The sequence below is a fragment of the Glandiceps talaboti genome, chromosome 9, assembly GCF_964340395.1.
Source record: "Glandiceps talaboti chromosome 9, keGlaTala1.1, whole genome shotgun sequence".
NCBI lineage: Eukaryota > Metazoa > Hemichordata > Enteropneusta > Spengelidae > Glandiceps > Glandiceps talaboti.
The window spans coordinates 11,760,960-11,781,045 of NC_135557.1; the positions used below are offsets into that span (position 1 = coordinate 11,760,960).

The window sequence follows — 20,086 nt, forward strand, 5'->3', positions numbered from 1 at the left end:
GTCATCATAAATGTGTGACTATGTATTATCAAACTACTATTAGTAAGATAATGATTTAATGCATGCAGATACTCTCCGCGTTTTTTTTAATACAGAAAATGTCTAATTCTGCCTGTTTAGATGAAGTAATTAAATGAAATTGCTTTGCTGGAACACGAGTGGACATATCGAAATCACACTTATACTATTCTATAAAAGTCTGGTAAAATTTGATCAATACATCAAAGTCCTATTTGACGAAGTAAAGATGGGACTGGTCGAGAAAGTGCAGTTTCTGTGTTGTGTAATTCTCTGCGCGCTCTCTGTACCAATTGATGCAAAGAAGCCGAACATAGTTTACATTCTGGCCGATGATCTTGGTAAGTATTCGTTTAAATTGTCCCTTACTTTCAGTGCTTCTGTTAGAACCCCTCATACACAGACAAGTCGTAATAACAAGCTTCCGAGACGCTAAACATAAAACATACAGAAAAGAAAATGAAAAAATTGTTTTAGTAATCGCCATTTCTCATGACATTTTTAAAATAACACGCTTTAATTAATTAGTTATACAAGAAATACAAAACGTATGTTTAGGCCAAAAAAAGTTTTCTTGTCAGGACAGTTTGTCTAAAATGGTGAGACGATGCGGTTTTTTTTTGTAATTCTCAACAAACTCACTCAATCTACTATTTAAGGCAGGTAGTGTTCTTTTTATGTAGTTCTTTGGAGCGAGTGTGTATGTGGGGTAGATATCATTTGCCTGTTCATGTTGCAGGGGTTAAACAGTCTTGCCAAACGTGCTAGACCAGGTCTAGTGGAAATTGAAATCAACTAGTCCTGCTTGGAAATCTACTAGTCCTCAATTCGTTTCTTCTAAAGTCTGTTTACATACATACATACATACATACATACATACATACAGACAGACAGACAGACAGACAGACAGACAGACAGACAGACAGACAGACAGACAGACAGACAGACAGACAGACAGACAGACAGACACATACATGCATGCATGCATGCATGCGTGCGTACGTACATACACCCATACATACATACATACATACATACATACATACATACATACATACATAAATACATACATACATACATACATACATACATACATACATACATACAAAGTATACATACATACATACATACAGACAGACAGACAGACAGACAGACAGACAGACAGACAGACAGACAGACAGACAGACACAGACATACATGCATGCATGCATGCATGCATGCGTGCGTACGTACATACACCCATACATACATACATGCATACATACATACATACATACATACATACATACATACATACATACATACATACATACATTGTACATACATACATACATACATAAATACATACATACATACATACATGTACATACATACATACATACATACATGCATGCATGCATGCATGCATACATACATACATACATACATACAGACATACATACATACATACATACATACATACATACATACATACATACATACATACAAAGTATACATACATACATACATACATACATACATACATACATACATACATACATAAATACATACATACATACATACATACATACATACATACATACATACAAAGTATACATACATACATACATACATACATACATACATACATACATACATACATACATACAAAGTATACATACATACATACATGCATGCATACATACATACATACATACATACATACATACATACATACATACATACATACATGCATGCATGCATGCATGCATGCATGCATGCATGCATGCATGCATGCATGCATGCATGCATACATACATACATACATACATACATACATACATACATACATACATAAATACATACATAAATACATACATACATACATACATACAGGGTTCTCCATAAATTTGAAAAAAATAGAGTGGCGGTCCCAATCGACAGAATAATTTGTATATCAATAACAAATTTGCAGAGCTCAAAATGAATACCGGAAATACATGTACAATGGCCGGCTCTGCAATGGCGCATACAGATGCCAAGAAGTAAATGGGTGGGGGGGGGGGAGTCTAAAGAATTTATTTCAGTTTGAATGATGTTAATACAATTAATAATACCTTAGATTTATCATGGAAAACGTCCTGGAATACGATTGACTCGTGACACACATTTGAGGTCGTTTAACTCGTTAGTTCCTATTTGTTGTTGTCTTCACTGAAGTAGGGAGCGTTATGTTTGTGTTTCCCCACGGATCTGCAGACTGCATGGGCTGGACAAACACACACACACACACACACACACACACACACACACACACAGAAACAAACAAACACACAAACAAACAAACAAACAAAGACCCACGCGAGGGTATTTAAGTAATGCTCGCGCTGACCAGAAACATTTTTTTTGCCTTTAATAGATTATAAAAATTATTTAATTACACCATGGATGTTTGTTTATTAGGGTGGAGCGACATTGGATTCAACAATCCCTACGTGAAATCACCAAACATAGATCAGTTGGCAAGTGAAGGAGTCATTCTGGACCAACACTATGTGAGTCCTCTGTGTAGTCCGTGAGTATCAATACTGATCAATATCTTATGATACATTTCCAATATGCGTTGACAACAAATCACGTGCAATGTATGAATGATATGTCATTTGAAAGTTGCATTTTATTTACATTGGTGATAGGAAGTGTAGAGGATAAATGGTTCAGTAACTTACATAAATGTGGATGTGGAAACCGTTACAATCTTAGTTTATTTGGTTCAGTGAGTTTAGAACCGAAGGCAATTTAGACAGCGCAGTCAACTTCACAAACTAATTATTTATACACAGTTGTCTGCTTCCATAATATTGTTAGTGACATTGTTATATTTATTTCTTTATATACGCATTTATAGTCGAACTCGTTACAAAGTAGACACACATGAGCATGGGTGTTTTATTGTTGTATTGTCCGGTATCATAGCTTATACAGGCTACTATTGCGTCCTTCCTCGTCAATCGTCCATGGGGTTGACGTTGTCTATCTTTCGAAAATCGGTTTAATTAATGTAATTCCTAGACTGAAGGCAAAATTGTTCACATCTGAATTTGAGGGTCCCCATTTGACATCTGTACGCTCGATGTCATCACGGCACTTGTTTTGTATTTATTGGCTTCATCAATATGATTGATCAGATCTCTAACGAAATTAGCGGCTACGTTCATCAACACCTGACATTCATAGCAAGTATTCAAAATTCACACATTTCCTTCCCAAAACTGAGCCCAATTTATCTCATAAAACTATTTTGCTTGTTTACCGTTGTCAATGCGGTCTAGTTCTTGGGGACGGAGTATGGAGCGACGTTTGGGCCTAAAAGCATGGAAAGTGCTACGTCATTATTGGTTTGAACACTCACCGGTACTTCGCTTCGACGAGGCCGAGGCGGGTAAATGACTAATTAACTGTTCGATGTTTTCCATCGTCAGTAGATGAATGTTTAATTAGCGGGTTTTCACCTAAGCACTTATACCGACGGTCAACTACGATCCCCTCGTTAATGAGATATTCATATGCAAATACGGACGTTAACCTGACTGAACACGACCTAAACAACAATACAAACTCATTAGTCTTTTGACAATATTTAACGTCATTGAAACCATCTGTAATTCTATATGCAAATCTTTAGATTCCACCAATCAAAAATTGTGGTATTGCTCAGACACTGCAGCAGTCGCCGGCGGTTTTAGAAACAGGTGTTCTCTCAACTTTAGAACACTGTAACGTCATTGGCTAACGTTGGAAGACTCTGGCATGCAAATTATAATGAGATGTCCATTGAAATATTGAAGTATCGGGTTAAATCATCCTTAACGGAAGACAAACTTTGCACTGTAACTAGACAAAGAGTACTAGAACTGTGTTGATTGGCAAGGGCATTTAGAGACTTCTCTCTAAGATCTAATATTTTACTGACTTAATAATTAGAAAGTACGAACCATGAAAATTAAAAGGTCGAAATATTCACGGAAATAAACCGTTAATCCTCATTGGACATGCGTTCGTAGGTTGTCTAGCCTGGTTGCTTTCAAAGTGGAAGTGAAGAACGGTAATGGTGCTACTTATGTTCTGTTTTAATTCCATGAATTTGACAAGACAGTTTTTATGCCAACCTTTATTTGTCAGAGGTTAAACTCCAGAGTAAAAGTAGTAAAAGATAGTTGTAGTTATACATGTACTTGGAATTCAACAAGCTCTGGTGATTCTCCCCAGTACGTAGTCGAGCAGCACAGTTACGCAACTATATCGTACCATTACTTGTACTTACTCTTTGTCATGTTAATTTCTATAAGTCGACTTTCGTCGAAGACGCTATTGTCAATGAATTACTTAGTGGGTGTACACCTGTAGAAACACTAATTTAGCCAGGAGCACACTAGAACAATCAGCTGAGTAAAATTTCACTGGTGACAATTTCCTCATGCCAATTCCTCTCCATTGTGACATCATTAGCTGACGTTGTACAAGTTGGTATGCAAATTAATGTTATGAGATGTCCGTTGAAATATTGAAGTGTCAATTTCAACAAGTTCAACCATCTTTAATGGAAAAGAAACTATGCAGTGTATCAAAACAAAAGAGTTGAAATGTTTGGGGTGAAATTTACCAAAAATTATTGCTATTTGGTTTGTATATGACAGAGCTATATTTTGGTAGAACTGCTCAATACACACCGGTGCATTTGAAATAGCCAAGCGAAAAACAATAATTAGAATAGAAAATGTATTGTTAATTGTTCCGAGAGAGTCAATAGGACAGTACAATACAGCTATTTTGAAACGAATCCGATATTTCAATCCATCTTCTGAAAATGAAATCATGGTCCTGGTCAAAACGTCGCATTTGTTTCTAATTTAACTTCCCAAAGTATCTGTATTTTACTATATACGCTGGAGACTTCTCTAACGTCTGTGATTGTACTGTTTTAATAATTAGAAAGTACTACCCCTCAACTTAAAATATTTGCGGCAATTAACGACCATTCCTCATTTTGACTTGTATTTATCAGTTATCTACCCTGACTACTTTCAAAGGAAGCCTTTAACAACTGTTTTAACCGAGAGTACTACTAGTAATGATGTTTCGTGTTTGTTCAACGGATTGGACAAGACATGTTTATGAAACTTTATTTTTGCCGCAGGTGAAACTCGAGAGGATAAGTAGCATAACAAAGTTATAAGCTTACTTCGAATTCGACAAGCTTGGAACCCCCCCCCCCCCCCCGCCCCCAGTAGGTTGTCGAGCAGCTCAGTTGCGCAACCTTTTACCGTTATTTGTACTTAGTCTTTGTCAGGATAATTTCCATACGTCAACTTTCGTTGGAGACAAATATGTCAATTGATTATTGACCTTTTCGTTGGTCATTTCGATTTATCCGTTGCACGTATTAGCATAACAATGGATTTCCGTCGGCTTTCGTTCTAAATGTTTTCGTTCTAAAATTTGCATACGTCCACTTTCGTCAACGTTAAATACTATCAATAGATCAATGAGCTTTTCGTTGGCCATGTCGATTTATACGTCGCTCTGTATTTGCATAACAATAGATTTTCGTCGGCTTTCGTTCTCAAATTTGCATACGTCCACTTTCGTCGACGTTAAATATTGTCAATAGATTAATGAGCTTTTCGTTGGCCATGTCGATTTATACGTCGCTCTGTATTTGCATAACAATAGATTTTCGTCGGCTTTCGTTCTAAATGTTTTCGTTCTAAAATTTGCATACGTCCACTTTCGTCGACGTTAAATATTATCAATAGATTAATGAGCTTTTCGTCGGCCAAATCGATTTATAAGTCACTGTATTTGCATAACAATAGATTTTCGTCGGCTTTCGTTCTAAAATGTGTTTTCGTCTGTTTTCGTTCTAAAATTTGCATACGTCCACTTTCGTCGACGTTAAATATTGTCAAAAGATAATGAGTTTCGTCGATTTATACGTCGCATTTTATTTGCATAAGGATATCATGTTTTTGTTTCTATTTTTTTCCCTGTCTGCACAGTCAAGTAACTTGTTTTGTGAATGCATGAAGCCAATGAGGCGAAGAAGCCGGGAACAAATAACCGATCTCTAGTCCAAAAGTGTTGCAAAAAGCTGTGAAACTTTAACAAACATTGATGTAGTCATGACGTATGTATTCGACGATCGGGTTGTTGTGTTATTGTCGACCAGCACCATTATGAAACACACTATACATCCTTTATAACTGGCTATCAAGGTATCAATAATCATAACGTGTTCAACATGATCACAATATTCCGAGTCCACCCTGTCATAAATTCTGGTCGTTTCCTATTTGTGCGAACAATGACCTGTTCTGATGACGTTGGACAACATCCCTTATTCTACGTCTTACTACAGTAGCAGAACGAATAATGTAAATGTCTTGCACATCTCGAGAAAGAATGTGTAAATTTGCACGGACATGATCTGCTATCAGTTGACAATTGTTAGCATACTGACCCATAGCTTCCAAAATCAATTGACGTTCGGTACGTGTCACAGGAACCCGGATAACACGTCCGCACCCGGCCATTTTTTCACAATTCCCTGGAGCACGTGTTCGAATTACTATGATAACTATTTCTAACATATTACATGAATTCTATAATTAAAAAGAATTAGAAGGAAAGTGAACAGATGGTTCAAATCATGCAAAATCAATACGTTCTCGTCTCAAGCTTGCAATTCCAAGCCCATCAACCAATCGCCATGTTCTTTTAATTCATTAACACCTGCAAACAGGTGTACAAGAAATGTATTGACAAATCTGTTAGCTTGTGATAATGAAATGCAAGTTACTTGACAAAGGAAACATTGTCTTTCACCCACTCGGGCTGAAGACGTTAAATATTGTCAATAGATTAATGAGGTTTCAGTCGATTTATAAGTGGCATCTATTCATGCTTACGTTCGTATTTGCATATCAATAGTTGTCCGTCTGCATATATCGTTCGTCTACGCTTAGGTGAAAACCCACTATTGGTACCTCCTTTGGCGTCAGTTCATCCAAACTCGATCTGGTACCCGATACTTGAAATTTTTACCTTAAGATCACCGGAAGTAGCACCGAGATGTGCTTCTTAATTTCTCAGGGCGATGATGATGTAAAGATACCCCAGGCCTATTCCGGTCAAATTGATAGTCACTGCACAGCGAGTCGACTTTTTCCCGGAGAAGGGAAGGCATCGCTGGCACGGTAAAATGACTAGCTAGGTGCCCAATATCCTGTTCCTGCATTGCTTTCAGTGTTTGCAAACTAGTGAAGCCGTTACAAGGCAGGACACTGTGTCCTCACTAAGTTCAAAATCAGGCTGGCTTGTCTTTCCATCCGACTCGAACTCGGTCTCAGTTTCAGTCGTCTTGTTTTTGGTTGGTGTACCAGATCGTTCTATAAATGTCGATCCCTATCCAAGCTAACTTCTTGTCATTTGAATCGTCATATTAACAGTTTATTGAAGAGCTAGAAAGAACTAACACTTCACACCCCTGTACTGCGCAGTTTGTTTCCAAATCTGCCAATTGATCACGTGACTAAAATGTGCATATCATTGCGAATAATAATGAGCTCATTATAATACTATTAGCTAAGGTTATATTACTCATATTCATTTCATCGTTTAGATAGACAACAATTTCTCTACCTTTGTTACTTTCGTATGTTCCCTACAAGTAAAATTGCTAGACTTTTGTAATATGTGGTGCCATTCTTTTAGCAGATTGTTATTTGTGAATTATGACGTGTTCATGATTTAGATAATACTGATTGTACTTTCGGAATATCGGACTATTTATTGACGTATACGGTGCCCTTTGTTGACTAGATAGGACAACATATTTTTTTCAAATGTTAGAGCCAGAGGTAGATGCTGTAATGAGGATTATAGACAGACTAGTTAATTTAAATTATATCGTTCGAGTCCCTAATGTTACGGTGACGTCAATGATTACCGAGAGAATGTAGAACTCGCAAATTCCTTAAGCGAACAAGATAAAAAAAAACATGTTTATATGCTAATTTCATTCGAGGAATATCCTAAGATACATATGCTACTTAAAACTTAAACCAGCTGGATTTTGTAAGGATTAATTGCGATAGCAAGCTAATATAATATTTCGGGCTTTTTTCAAGCTTTCACAGGGTGGTAAATTATTATCACTTATTCAAAAAATATCTTTCTCTGTCTCATTCGTAAAAGAAAAACGACAGAACATTACTCGACTATTGGATTCCATTTGACCTCCTGTATATTGCCTATAAGATTTAAGGTTTTATATTCTCTAACCCTGCTAGCAGCTGGGCTCGTTTAGGCAATGATGTAGTTATGATTTACGGGCAAAGTACTTGTCTTATCCACAATATAAAATAGAGTCCGAACATATCAATAACATACACCAGATGCAGTACTATCTATCAACTTTTATGGAACCTTCGATACTGTGCGGAATGGAATTTTAAGTTTGGAGCTTTTTTTCTTTTCTTTTTTTTTTTGGGGGGGGGGATACTTGTATTAGACATGTTGTTTAATTGCCAACATTATTTGCTTTGATTGCTCATCAGGTGATGGGGAATACAATGAGATATACTGGCAAAAAAAGATTAACATGATTTTTACACGAAACCCTAAAGTCTGCAGTATGTCATTGCACTACAAAGGCTATACATTTATAAAGGCTGCCAATCTTATATACTAAAACAAGGACGGGTTTCTCAACCGCTTCTTTTTTTAGAGAGGGGTATATAACATGCATATCCGAAGGCTCAAGTTTGATAGAAGGCGACATCACCCTTGTGTCTGATTTATCCTCAAATAGAGAAGAAAGCGTCATATGTTACGTTTAGTTTAGTACCCTGGTAGGATCAACTATATCTACAGATCTTAAATCATGCTTATATGCTGATCATGTCAATGAGTAATCTGGAACTTGAACCACACAGACCAGCAAACCAGTCTCTGGACAAAAACACAGATTCACCTCAAATTGACATAACAAACGTAAATAACATTGCTATAGGGGAAAACAAACCCAATCCGATATACCAATACCGTTGCAAGTCAAAAGCTTTGACACGGAAATAAGCATGAATAAACTGAACAAAATAGCACTTTGTTACACTATAAATGATTAAGAGTCAATATGCTAAGGGTGGTTCACACACACAAAAATATGACATTGTTGGTAACATTTTTGTCGCGTCATACAATGACTATATAATTATGTGTTAGTTATAGTGCTGCACACATTAATTTATGATTGAATGTTTAAACTGAGTCTAATATAATAATGTGGTATTGATTCCATCAGAACTCGAGCTGCGTTCCTGACTGGTTACTATCCATGGAGAACAGGATACCAGGTAATATTAAGATTATAACTGTTTAAGGTATAGCAAGATTAAATTTGAATGTTTTCGGGAATGAGAAACTGACGTTGAATGCATAAAACTTAACTTACATCACATTGGTGTTGGAAACCTGTTTGTTGTTAGTTAAAGTATAGCATCGCCATCTAGATATGAATGTTGTCATGGAATAATTATAATATGCTCCCCTGGTGTTTTGAGTGGCAACAGATGCACGTCATGGCCGCGAATGCTTAAGCAAGGAAGGTGGCTAACACCCTGAACAAAGCAAACGAGGTGAATAAAGACATCTAGCTGCTTTCACCGCATTAGATTTTAACAAGTCTGACTTATCCTGAGCTGCTCCAGGGTTATGGTTTTGGGTAAATATGAGACAATTCTAGGGCCGTGGATATCTTCTCCTTTCCCCCAACTAGGGAAAACATTAGCGTTCAGAATGGACGACTCTAAGTGTTATGCAGGTGATTAACATTACGTGTACGACGATCATGATGGATGCAAACAACATCAATCAATACATGAGTATACTACTCTCATTGAGGGCCGCTTACAGTGCAGTAGCCTTAGTTAGTTAACTGTGCGTATTTCGCTATGTTCAACGTATTAGTTTGATGTTTCAAACGATCAAATCCGTCAATTTACAGTATCAATATACTGGTATAATATTATAGGCAATAATTTCATTTTTGTCAACCATTTAGAACCACTACCCAGCCAAATCTTGGAGATTTCGCTTTTCCCTATCCGCATTGGTCTCGCTGCCAGACTCGTGACTATCGTCCCTCAGTTTTGTAGGCCGAGGGACTATAGTCGTGAGGGACTATAGTCTACTAATAAGGACTTTAGACTAAAGCCCATCACTGCTCGCGGCTTCGCCGCTCGGCTTGCAAACCTAAGGGACGATAGTCACGAATCTGGCAGCGAGACTATATCCGCATGTGCTAGCATCAATCTCAAAATATAAAATCGCACATTGCTGCATTACCTTATTGAAAAAAATGCATAATATAAAGTTAATTATATGTAAATATGTTGAAGTGGACATTGTGCTCATCTGCATAAAGACCGGTCATTTAAATAACACGTTCTATTCTGACTTGGTGATTTTTTTCCCAAGTTCTGAAGTGGATAATAGCTGTTATTGACACGAGCTGATAGTGGAGAGTGAAACAGAAACCCCAACCGCGATGTAGTTGACACTTCTAGGAATCTAGATATTCTGAAAATACTATTAAATAGTGAATAAGTATGACTATATTACGGAAGCGTATTAGTGCCAAGTTGTAAGGAAAAAAAATAAAATTTAAAATCTCGTAATTACGAGATTTCAATTCTCGTAATTACGAATTTTTTCTCGTAATTACGAGTTTTCAATTCTCGTAATTACGACTTATTGATTCTCGTAATTACGACTTTTTTCTCGTAATTGTGACTTTTTTTCTCGTAATTACGACTTTTTTCTCGTAATTACGAGTTTTCAATTCTCGTAATTACGACTTTTCGATTCTCGTAATTACGACTTTTTGAATCTCGTAATTACAAGAATCTTAAAGACATTTCGATTCTTGTAATTACGTCGCAATTCTCCGGTAAGTTGATATCTAACTGGACAAATCACACTGCCATTTTAAGTTCATGTTATAAGCAACAGCTGAGTTCTCAACAACAATCAAAAAGTCGTAATTATGAGAAAAAAGTTATAATTACGAGAAAAAAGTCGTAATTACGAGAATCGAAAAGTCGTAATTACGAGAAAAAAGTCGTAATTACGAGACGAAAAGTCGTAATTACGAGAATTAAAATCTCGTAATTACGAGCTTTTAAATTTTATTTTTTTCCTTACAACTTGGCACTAATACTCTTCCGTACTATATACCTCAACTTTATCGGCACTTTTATTTTGAATTGGGGTGTGTGACGTGTGTTTAAAAGACATCACTCAATAATATTCACTTTATCATTCCAGCACAGCACGCTTACTAAATATCAACTAAAAGGATTACCATTAAATACAACAACGATCGCACAAGAACTGAAAGCCCTCAACTACAACACATACATGATTGGCAAGTAAGTGTTTGAAAGTCAAATTCAATAACCAATTCATTTTGTTTATATTTGGTTTACGCGCGCGCTTGTGTATGTATGTGTATGTATGTATGTATGTATGTATGTATGTATGTATGTATGTATGTATGTATGTATGTGTGTGTCTGTGTGTGAGTGTGCGTATGTGTGTGTGATACTTTCAGCCTCTCGAAATGACGTTTCTTTCCCAGTCATAGAGATATGAAATGATAGATAATAAATAAAAATGCTATCGCTAATATGTGCCACATTGTATGTACCCAAAAATATAATCTGAAAAATGCCAAATCGAAACTGTCCAATGCTGTTTGCAAGTTTGAGAGACGGTCGAATTACGTAAGGCAACAATCATGTAATTAATTGTAATCTTTTACTCTATGTAATGAATTGCTATGGCGTGTTTAGTCATGTTGTGTAAGGTTGAGATGAAACTTACCAAATTAACACACATCGAGATGAACCATTTTTAATCTTTCAAAGGTCAATCACGACCTGTGTTATCCAAAAAAGCCCAAATTAAACTTTTTTCAGGTAAAATATGGGAATTTTGATTCTTGCGATTAAATATAAGATGGCAATGCTAACCTTGTATTGTTTCTATTAGTTGAAAACCCGAAGCTACAATTACCAAGTGTAGAGTAGATCTGAATCTATAGTTAATTCAAGTATATTTCTTAAATTTGTTGTATATATATTTATAATTTGAACGACAAATACCACAAAACAACAAAACAAAGTAGATTATATTACAAATTTTAGTACATAATTGATATATTAGTGTACGCAGAATGAAAGTTCAATTTTTTTTTGTATTTATAAGATTTTTTATTGGAGTAAAAAACAAGCGACCTATCGGTCAGAATAGCTCCGCTGTTTTTTGTTTTTTTTAATTTAATTTTTTATTTTGGTGACATGTAGAAGTGGTTCAGTTCTTCAGCTCTTCACTATGCAGTTTTGTTTTAGCGATGTAATAAAGTGGTTAGTGGTTTCATATGATGTCTCACGATAAAACACATTTTACACAGAAAGTTGGTAATGTATTATACCATAGTCACCGTTTTATAACAAAAATCTACTGTTATGAAAAATTGCACAAAATCTCAGAAAAAAAATAACTGGGAAATGCACACAAGAAAAAGAAAAAAAGAGGATTTTGAGGTTGGCTATAAATAATTCCAGTGTCTTACAGCTGTAACCCTGGAAAATTTTAATGATGAATGAAATAAACTAGGGATCTAAACTAATTTTGAGGCAATTTGAATTTCAATTTTCTAACAAATTTACCAAGTCAACTTGTACTAGTTGTAGTAGATATATATAGGGAAGAAATGTATTAATCGCCATCTTAGTTTCCGTACGGCGACAATCCCAAGTACCCGGAAGAGAGTCATTCTCAGCCATACGTTACAGTGGTAACACTCGTTCATGTTCGATTACCTTTCACAAAGAAAACACAACGAAATGGTTGAAGTGATCTGGTTTTTCTTATTTATTTTCATCACAACAACAAAATCTGCGTGATCAAAAGTGTTGTAAACTAAACCAGAAAGAATTATCGGACTGGCTAAACTTCCCGATGAACTGGAGTAAGGTCCAAGTCCAAGTAAGCCTCGATAGTACTATAGTATGTGAGAAAATCGTCTCAAACTAGCGATACAACTTTCAAAATATAACTTGACATGTCTTCATTTGTTAGAGTTATACAATTCAAGACAGGTTTTCACTCGAAAACAACAATTCTGTGAATAATGACACTCTGAACGCAGCGATTTCTCAGACGATGTTACCACTGTAACGTATGGCTGACAACGACTTGCTTCTGGGTTAGTCCCTCGTGCATCCGTGTACTTGGGATTGTCGCCGTACGGAAACTAAGAAAGATGGCAATTAATACATACATCATCTGATATTTTAATTTACAGAGTTTCTTGTGACCGGCGCCTGTCAGCAGACTTGGCCATTTTTTTTATCATTCAATTGTATTTAAACCTTGTACTTGACATTTTGCAATATTTATAATTCTCAACAAAATACCTCAACATGTCTCACTTCGCTCATACTCAAAGCAGCCCCAGTAGGATCAATGATGGCAGTGATGACATGACGAGAGAGAACCTTTTCGGATTTACATGTAAAACAGGGAAAGATACGCAAAACATAATGCAAAGTCTGAAGCCAAATTAAAGTTGTAATTATTTTATTTATTTTTACTTGCCAAATATTTGCATTTTGGAAATGGCAAGACACGTTCATGTCGTTTAACTTCACATGTGAACTGTCGGCCAATAAACAAAGTTTGGTTGATTTACAGTTGGCAGTGAGACTGCTCTTGCATAAGTTCAACCGCATGCCTAGGCATGCCTTCCTTACGCAAGTTGTCTTAAAATTGCACGACAATATAGAATTAATCACAAGTTACATGTTATCTGAAAACATCACTTTTATAGTGGGTCTGAAGTGTGATTTTAGTGAGTACCAAGAACGTCCTGTGTTGTTACTTGCTGTGGAAAATCGCCCGGTCAAATGAGGTCAGCTTCTGGTCGAATCAGGATAGAGTATGCAAATGAGGATGTTGCGGACTGGCTGATTATGTAGAAGGGGTGCAGAATTTGTATTTGAAGTTTACGACCCTGTTTCGAACAAACGCTTGTAATTTGGGCGCCCAATGCATAGAATTATGACTATAGCACATGTTACATTGCTTGTTTGACGTCAATAGTGTCTTTTGAAAAGTGCCAGTTTACTTAAAGTCTCGTCGACTGATTTCCAATATGGCGTCGGTCATAATGCTCATTAACATATTCATTTTTTTTGAATAACCTGAATCTGAATAACCTCCCACAAGGGAACATGCACACCAAATATCGAAGAATTCTGACTCACTTTCGGAGAAGATGATGAAAATATAAAAGTTTGATGGACACCAATGATTCCACCTATATACTCTATACCTTAATACAACCTATACCTAAAGCTACGCTTTCAGCTTTCGTTGACAGCGGAGCTAAAAAGTTATACATAGCAGGTTTTTACAGTACCTGGATAAAACACAAAATGAAAGTCCATTTACAAACGGAAAAGTGGCTGATTTCAGAATGAATCCCTTTTAACGAATGTTATATTTTAGTGATTCTATTCATTGTTGGTGATTTCTAACTTTTTAAGAAATATTTTGACCTTTTTCTGTCTATTTCATATCTGAATTCATTGTTACGTATTCTTCATAGATGCAAAGTTTCGTTTATTTTCTATTATTACAGTGAAACTAGTGGACCTCATAACAGCAACGGTATGAGTTATTGAAGCATGATGTGTACCTCTCTATCTTTTTAGGTGGCATCTAGGGTTTTGCAACTACGTCTATACTCCCCATGGACGTGGATTTGATAAATATTATGGTTATTACACTGGTGAAGTTGATTACTTGACCCATAAGAATGGTAATTTCTCATTTATTCGTACTAATCACCTTAAAGATACAATTTGAGTTATATTCATTGACTTCACATATCTCGTATTGATCTGTGTCCTTGCTCAGTCATTTAACAAATTATACATGAACATAAAAGTATTACCTGGAGTTTGGTGGAGGGAGAAGTCAAGCATGATATAAAATAATAAAAATACTATTTAAAACTAGAATCCAGGGAGCTGAGAGCATAAAACCAAATTATGAATTGACCATGGGGTAAACATTCAAGTGTATGTGTGTGTGTTTGTGTTTGTGTTTGTGTTTGTGTTTGTGTTTGTGTTTTGTCTGTTTGTTTGTTTGTTTGTTTGTTTGTTTGTTTGTTTGTTTGTGTGTTTGTTTGTTTGTTTGTTTGTTTGTTTGTGTGTGTGTGTGTGTGTTGATGGCTGGGGCCATTGTTTGAATAATGGAAAAATGTTCGGACGGGCAGCCAACCGGCAGAGAGTGAATAATGGGTGGCGATAACATAGTGGGAGTGAGGGAGGGAAGGAAGACTGGCTGATGCTGGGAGGGACGGGGGGAGGGATGGATAACAATATATATATATATTTCGTCTTCTCCTCTTCAGCTGAATACTTGGATTTACGGGAAAATGATGAGCCTGATTTTGGTTCTGATGGTACTTACTCTACAGTAAGAAACTCGTTTCAATTAGCTGTGTTCGATCAGTATTTGTCACTTTGCTATAGTAAAATAATCAAAATATACTGTTATTTTTGACGAATCTTGTTTTTGAACATTACCTATTACAGGTATGCAAAACATATCAACTTTACAGTTATTATATAGAGTATACAAATCTTAACATTGTTCTTATAGTAAATCAAACAAGTATTTTTTGAAAAGCTCTTTCGACAACAAGACAACTATTATTTTCAGATGATGTCTAAGGTATTTCATATTTATACGTCCAAATGTTATCGGTTCAGTTATTCTTCGTTTCTGATTATCATTGAGTAATTGAACACTCAATAGTGCATTTACATAGAAATACCCTAAATATGCTGTATGTTCTAATTATTTAATCATCAACGTTATTTTCCTTCTATTAACAAAGGATTTCTGATATCTCATTTTCTTCACTAAAGGAAATATTCGCAAGTAAGGCCGAGAAATACATTGACGGACAACCAAAATGTAAACCAATGTTCCTGTATCTTGCGTTCCTGTCAGTACATGCTCCAATCATGGTATGTATGTATGTATGTATGTATGTATGTATGTATGTATGTATGTATGTATGCATGTATGTATGTATGTATGTATGTATGTATGTATGTATGTATATGTGTGTGTATGTATGTATGTATGTATGTATGTATGTATGTATGTATGTATGATGTATGTATGTATGTATGTATGTATGTATGTATGTATGTATGTAAATTAATATCCGCTTGTTTGAAAACAAATCACTAAAACAAACTAACTTGGCACGTAAATAAACACACTCTGTAAGTTGGTAATACTCAATAAAAAAACACATACTCATTTTAGGTTGCGATCTTCATATGTGTTTCATTTATTCTTTCTGCTAATCAACTCAGCCTGAGGAAAAATACACCAAAATGTACGAAAATGTGACAAATATCAATCGACGAAAGAAAATGGGTATGTTTTATTTATTCAAATATCTGCGAAGATTTTTAAGAGTTTTAATCATGCTAACATTTACATAATTGCTAATTTTATGATTACGTTTTTGAACTGAGATCTTAAAATTGTAGTCACCTTTGTCTTTGTAGTGTGTAAGCTTAATAGGGGTGTACTGTGTTTACAGCAATGGTGACTGCTATGGATGACGCTATCGGCATAGTGGTAGATGCTTTGAAGAGGAAAGGGTTATGGGAGAACACAATCTTAGTATTTTCAAGTGATGTAAGTCAAAGCCATTCAGACATAACCAACTTGGTACAATGAAATACAACACACACATACATACATACATACATACATACATACATACATACATACATACACACACACACACATAGATATATACATAGATACATAGATACATACATACATACATAGATACATACATACATACATACATACATACATACATACATACATACATACATACATACATACATACATACATAGAGAGAAACAGACAGACAGGCAGACAGACAGAGACAGACAGACAGACAGACAGACAGACAGACGGACCGACAGACAGACAGACACATGCAGACAGACAGACAGACAGACAGACAGACAGACAGACAGACAGACAGACAGACAGAGGTAGACAGACAGACAGACAGACAGACAGACAGACAGACAGACAGACAGACAGACAGACAGACAGACAGACAGACAGACAGACAGACAGACAGACAGATATGTGTTGATTATAAACACTAGGGGATGGGTGTCTGAAAAGTTTGATCAAAAAAACTAGACACTGTGCAGTGATTGGATCCACCAAGCTTGTGAAGGAGGGACACATTAGAATAATTCCCATTCAGGCATTGGGTAGAGAGTGTGATTACATAAGCTGGCCAGAGTCTGAATCTGTCAGTCTTATGTACGTGTGGATGGACATTGTTTTGTTTTAATAGCCTATCTTTAGTTAACGTCTGGTATTACCTTTAGAATGGCGGGCCACAAGATGATAAAATGGAAGGCATCAACTATCCACTACGAGGGGGAAAAGCTTCCTGTTGGGAAGGAGGAACAAGAGCTGCCTCATTCGTTTGGAGCAGACGACTCCAGAAAACGGGTTATAGGAATAAACAGTGAGTAATACTGTCAAATTATTATTTTTTATTTCAATAGGTCAAAAAAGCTGTTCAATGAAAAACACCTCTTTTTTATTGGATAACAAGCATTTTACTGTATGATAGCTGGTAACAGACACTTACATTTGTAAGTGAAGAAATAGAGCAAAATTCTGGAGCTTGTGGGAAAAGTGTTAATAATATTGTGTTGTTTTGTGTTGTGGTGTTGTGTTGTGTTGTGTTGTGTTGTGTTGTGTGGTATGGTATGGTATGGTGTGGTGTGGTGTGGTCTAGTGTGTTATGTTTTATTGTGTGTTGTCGTGTCGTGTTGTGTCGCTTCGTGTCTTGCGACGTATTTTTCTTTGTTGTTTGATGGTTGTACCGCGTTGTGTGTTATTGCCTAGATTTGTCTTGTGTTGTGAAGTTCGAAAAATATTCTAACATGTTACTGTCATTTCACTTTGTCCTTCTCTTCTTACATTGCCTAATTTCTTACCATTTACAGGATGATGCATATTGTAGACTGGTTCCCCACTTTCATCAATTTGGCGGGTGGAACATTGGGTATGGAAACTAAACATATTCATACACATATATCAAGTTTAATAACTATTTAAACCACCTATGAGAAATATCTTCATCAGCCACTCGTAATATATAAACACTTTACATGTGTAATCTGAATGGCAATACTCTCCATTGGAAAAAAATCCTCCGTTCCTGGGGAAGTGTAGAAATTGACAAGAAATCGGTTATTATTTATTTTAGCAATTTTATTCAATTACTGACAACATTCATTCTCTACAATTGTTTCTTCAATTTTAGTTCCAATAACATGTTCACAAGTGACTTAAATGTGCAATACTTCTGTAGATGCAGCCAGGGATCACGATGGTTATAACATATGGGATGCTGTATCAAAAGACGCCTCCTCTCCAAGAACTAGATTTGTCTACCATATCGATGAAATAAAGCATCAGTGGGCAATCAGGTAGATGGAATTAGTTGTGTTTAGATAGAGTTAATTTTCAACACAGTCAAGACACTTTGATACAATTTGATACAGTATTTTGGATATACCAACTTATCTACCAACCTACCTACATACATACATACATACATACATACATACATACATACAGACAGACAGACAGACAGACAGACAGACAGACATTCACACACACATACATACATACATACATACATACATACATACATACATACATACATACATACACACACACACACACACTCACTCACTCACTCACTCACTCACTCACTCAGACAGACGCGCGCTCGTCTTTCAGTATGTATTTGACATCATTTCATATGTTAAATATAAATTTCTTCTGTTCTCACTCCTTCAGAGACGGTGACTACAAGGCAATTAACGGTTCATCGTTGGGTGTTAGAAGTGAGGAAACTATATTTATTTTCTGGTTTACATTTCAAATATTGATAAATACGATTTTACACTTGTAACCAGTTAAAGTGTAAATATGACACGATTTTCTTTAATATTAATGCAGTATACTACTATTTCAATTATGAGTTTACTAGCATTTCTTAAAGCTAGCTACAACAGGCACGTCTACGAACATATTTTTTTCTACATAGAATGGAAACTCTTAATTTTACACAATGGCGTTTGTTTGTCGGATCATATATGCGATAAATAGTGAAACTTGCGAACGATGTCATTTATATAACACATTTGAAACACATAAATTATATCCGAGTGTATATTATGGACCACAACCATTGATTTTAACGGAACCTTGACATTTAGTTGCATTTTTAACATAATTATTTCAAAGACATACTATGAAAAGGTAACTCGTGACTATTATGATCGAAAACGTATATGTTTCAGTATGTGTTTCAATATAAATAGTTGATGTTTCTACCATATATAGTTATTGATGCAAGTCATCAAATGTACGACAGACAAGACAAAGGATTATATAATAAGGAATTATATTCCATATTTTTTGTTCGACTCATCCGTTCGTTATATAGTATTAACAACAAAACATGAATATTTAAATACACAATTTTCACGATAAAAAAAAGAGCATTATTGATTGACAGTGAGCCACGAGGTAAACTACTCCACACAAATTTTGGTTTAAAATCTTTTTATGTAAAGGCCTGTAGCCTAATACAATACGAATAAAAACATATCATATCATATCATATCATCATATCGAGGTTAGTCAAAGCATAAACATTAAGATCTGTCACTGCTCCACAAAAGGATGAAATTGAGCGCTATTTAACAGGTACCACTTTTTATAAGTAATTAATCCCATTTTAGAGAACAACATTTTATTTGACCAAACAAAAAAACAGTTCAGTTAGTGGAAATTCGTGCATATACCATC

At 35.7% G+C, this 20,086-nt stretch overlaps 1 protein-coding gene across 1 annotated transcript in view; it reads left to right on the top strand.

Moving 5' to 3' along the window:
- The first annotated feature begins 247 nt into the window (after positions 1-247).
- The window catches only part of LOC144439812 (arylsulfatase B-like), a 22,804-nt gene continuing 2,965 nt past the window's right edge, over positions 248-20,086 (top strand). Inside the window, exons 1-13 of the mRNA XM_078129044.1 lie at positions 248-359; positions 2,461-2,572; positions 9,362-9,413; positions 11,386-11,489; positions 14,841-14,947; positions 15,545-15,609; positions 16,065-16,166; positions 16,524-16,587; positions 16,757-16,854; positions 17,578-17,720; positions 18,208-18,266; positions 18,576-18,693; positions 19,070-19,116. Of these exons, the coding sequence (XP_077985170.1) occupies positions 248-359; positions 2,461-2,572; positions 9,362-9,413; positions 11,386-11,489; positions 14,841-14,947; positions 15,545-15,609; positions 16,065-16,166; positions 16,524-16,587; positions 16,757-16,854; positions 17,578-17,720; positions 18,208-18,266; positions 18,576-18,693; positions 19,070-19,116 (1,183 nt within the window). The remainder of the gene's footprint in view (positions 360-2,460; positions 2,573-9,361; positions 9,414-11,385; positions 11,490-14,840; positions 14,948-15,544; positions 15,610-16,064; positions 16,167-16,523; positions 16,588-16,756; positions 16,855-17,577; positions 17,721-18,207; positions 18,267-18,575; positions 18,694-19,069; positions 19,117-20,086) is intronic.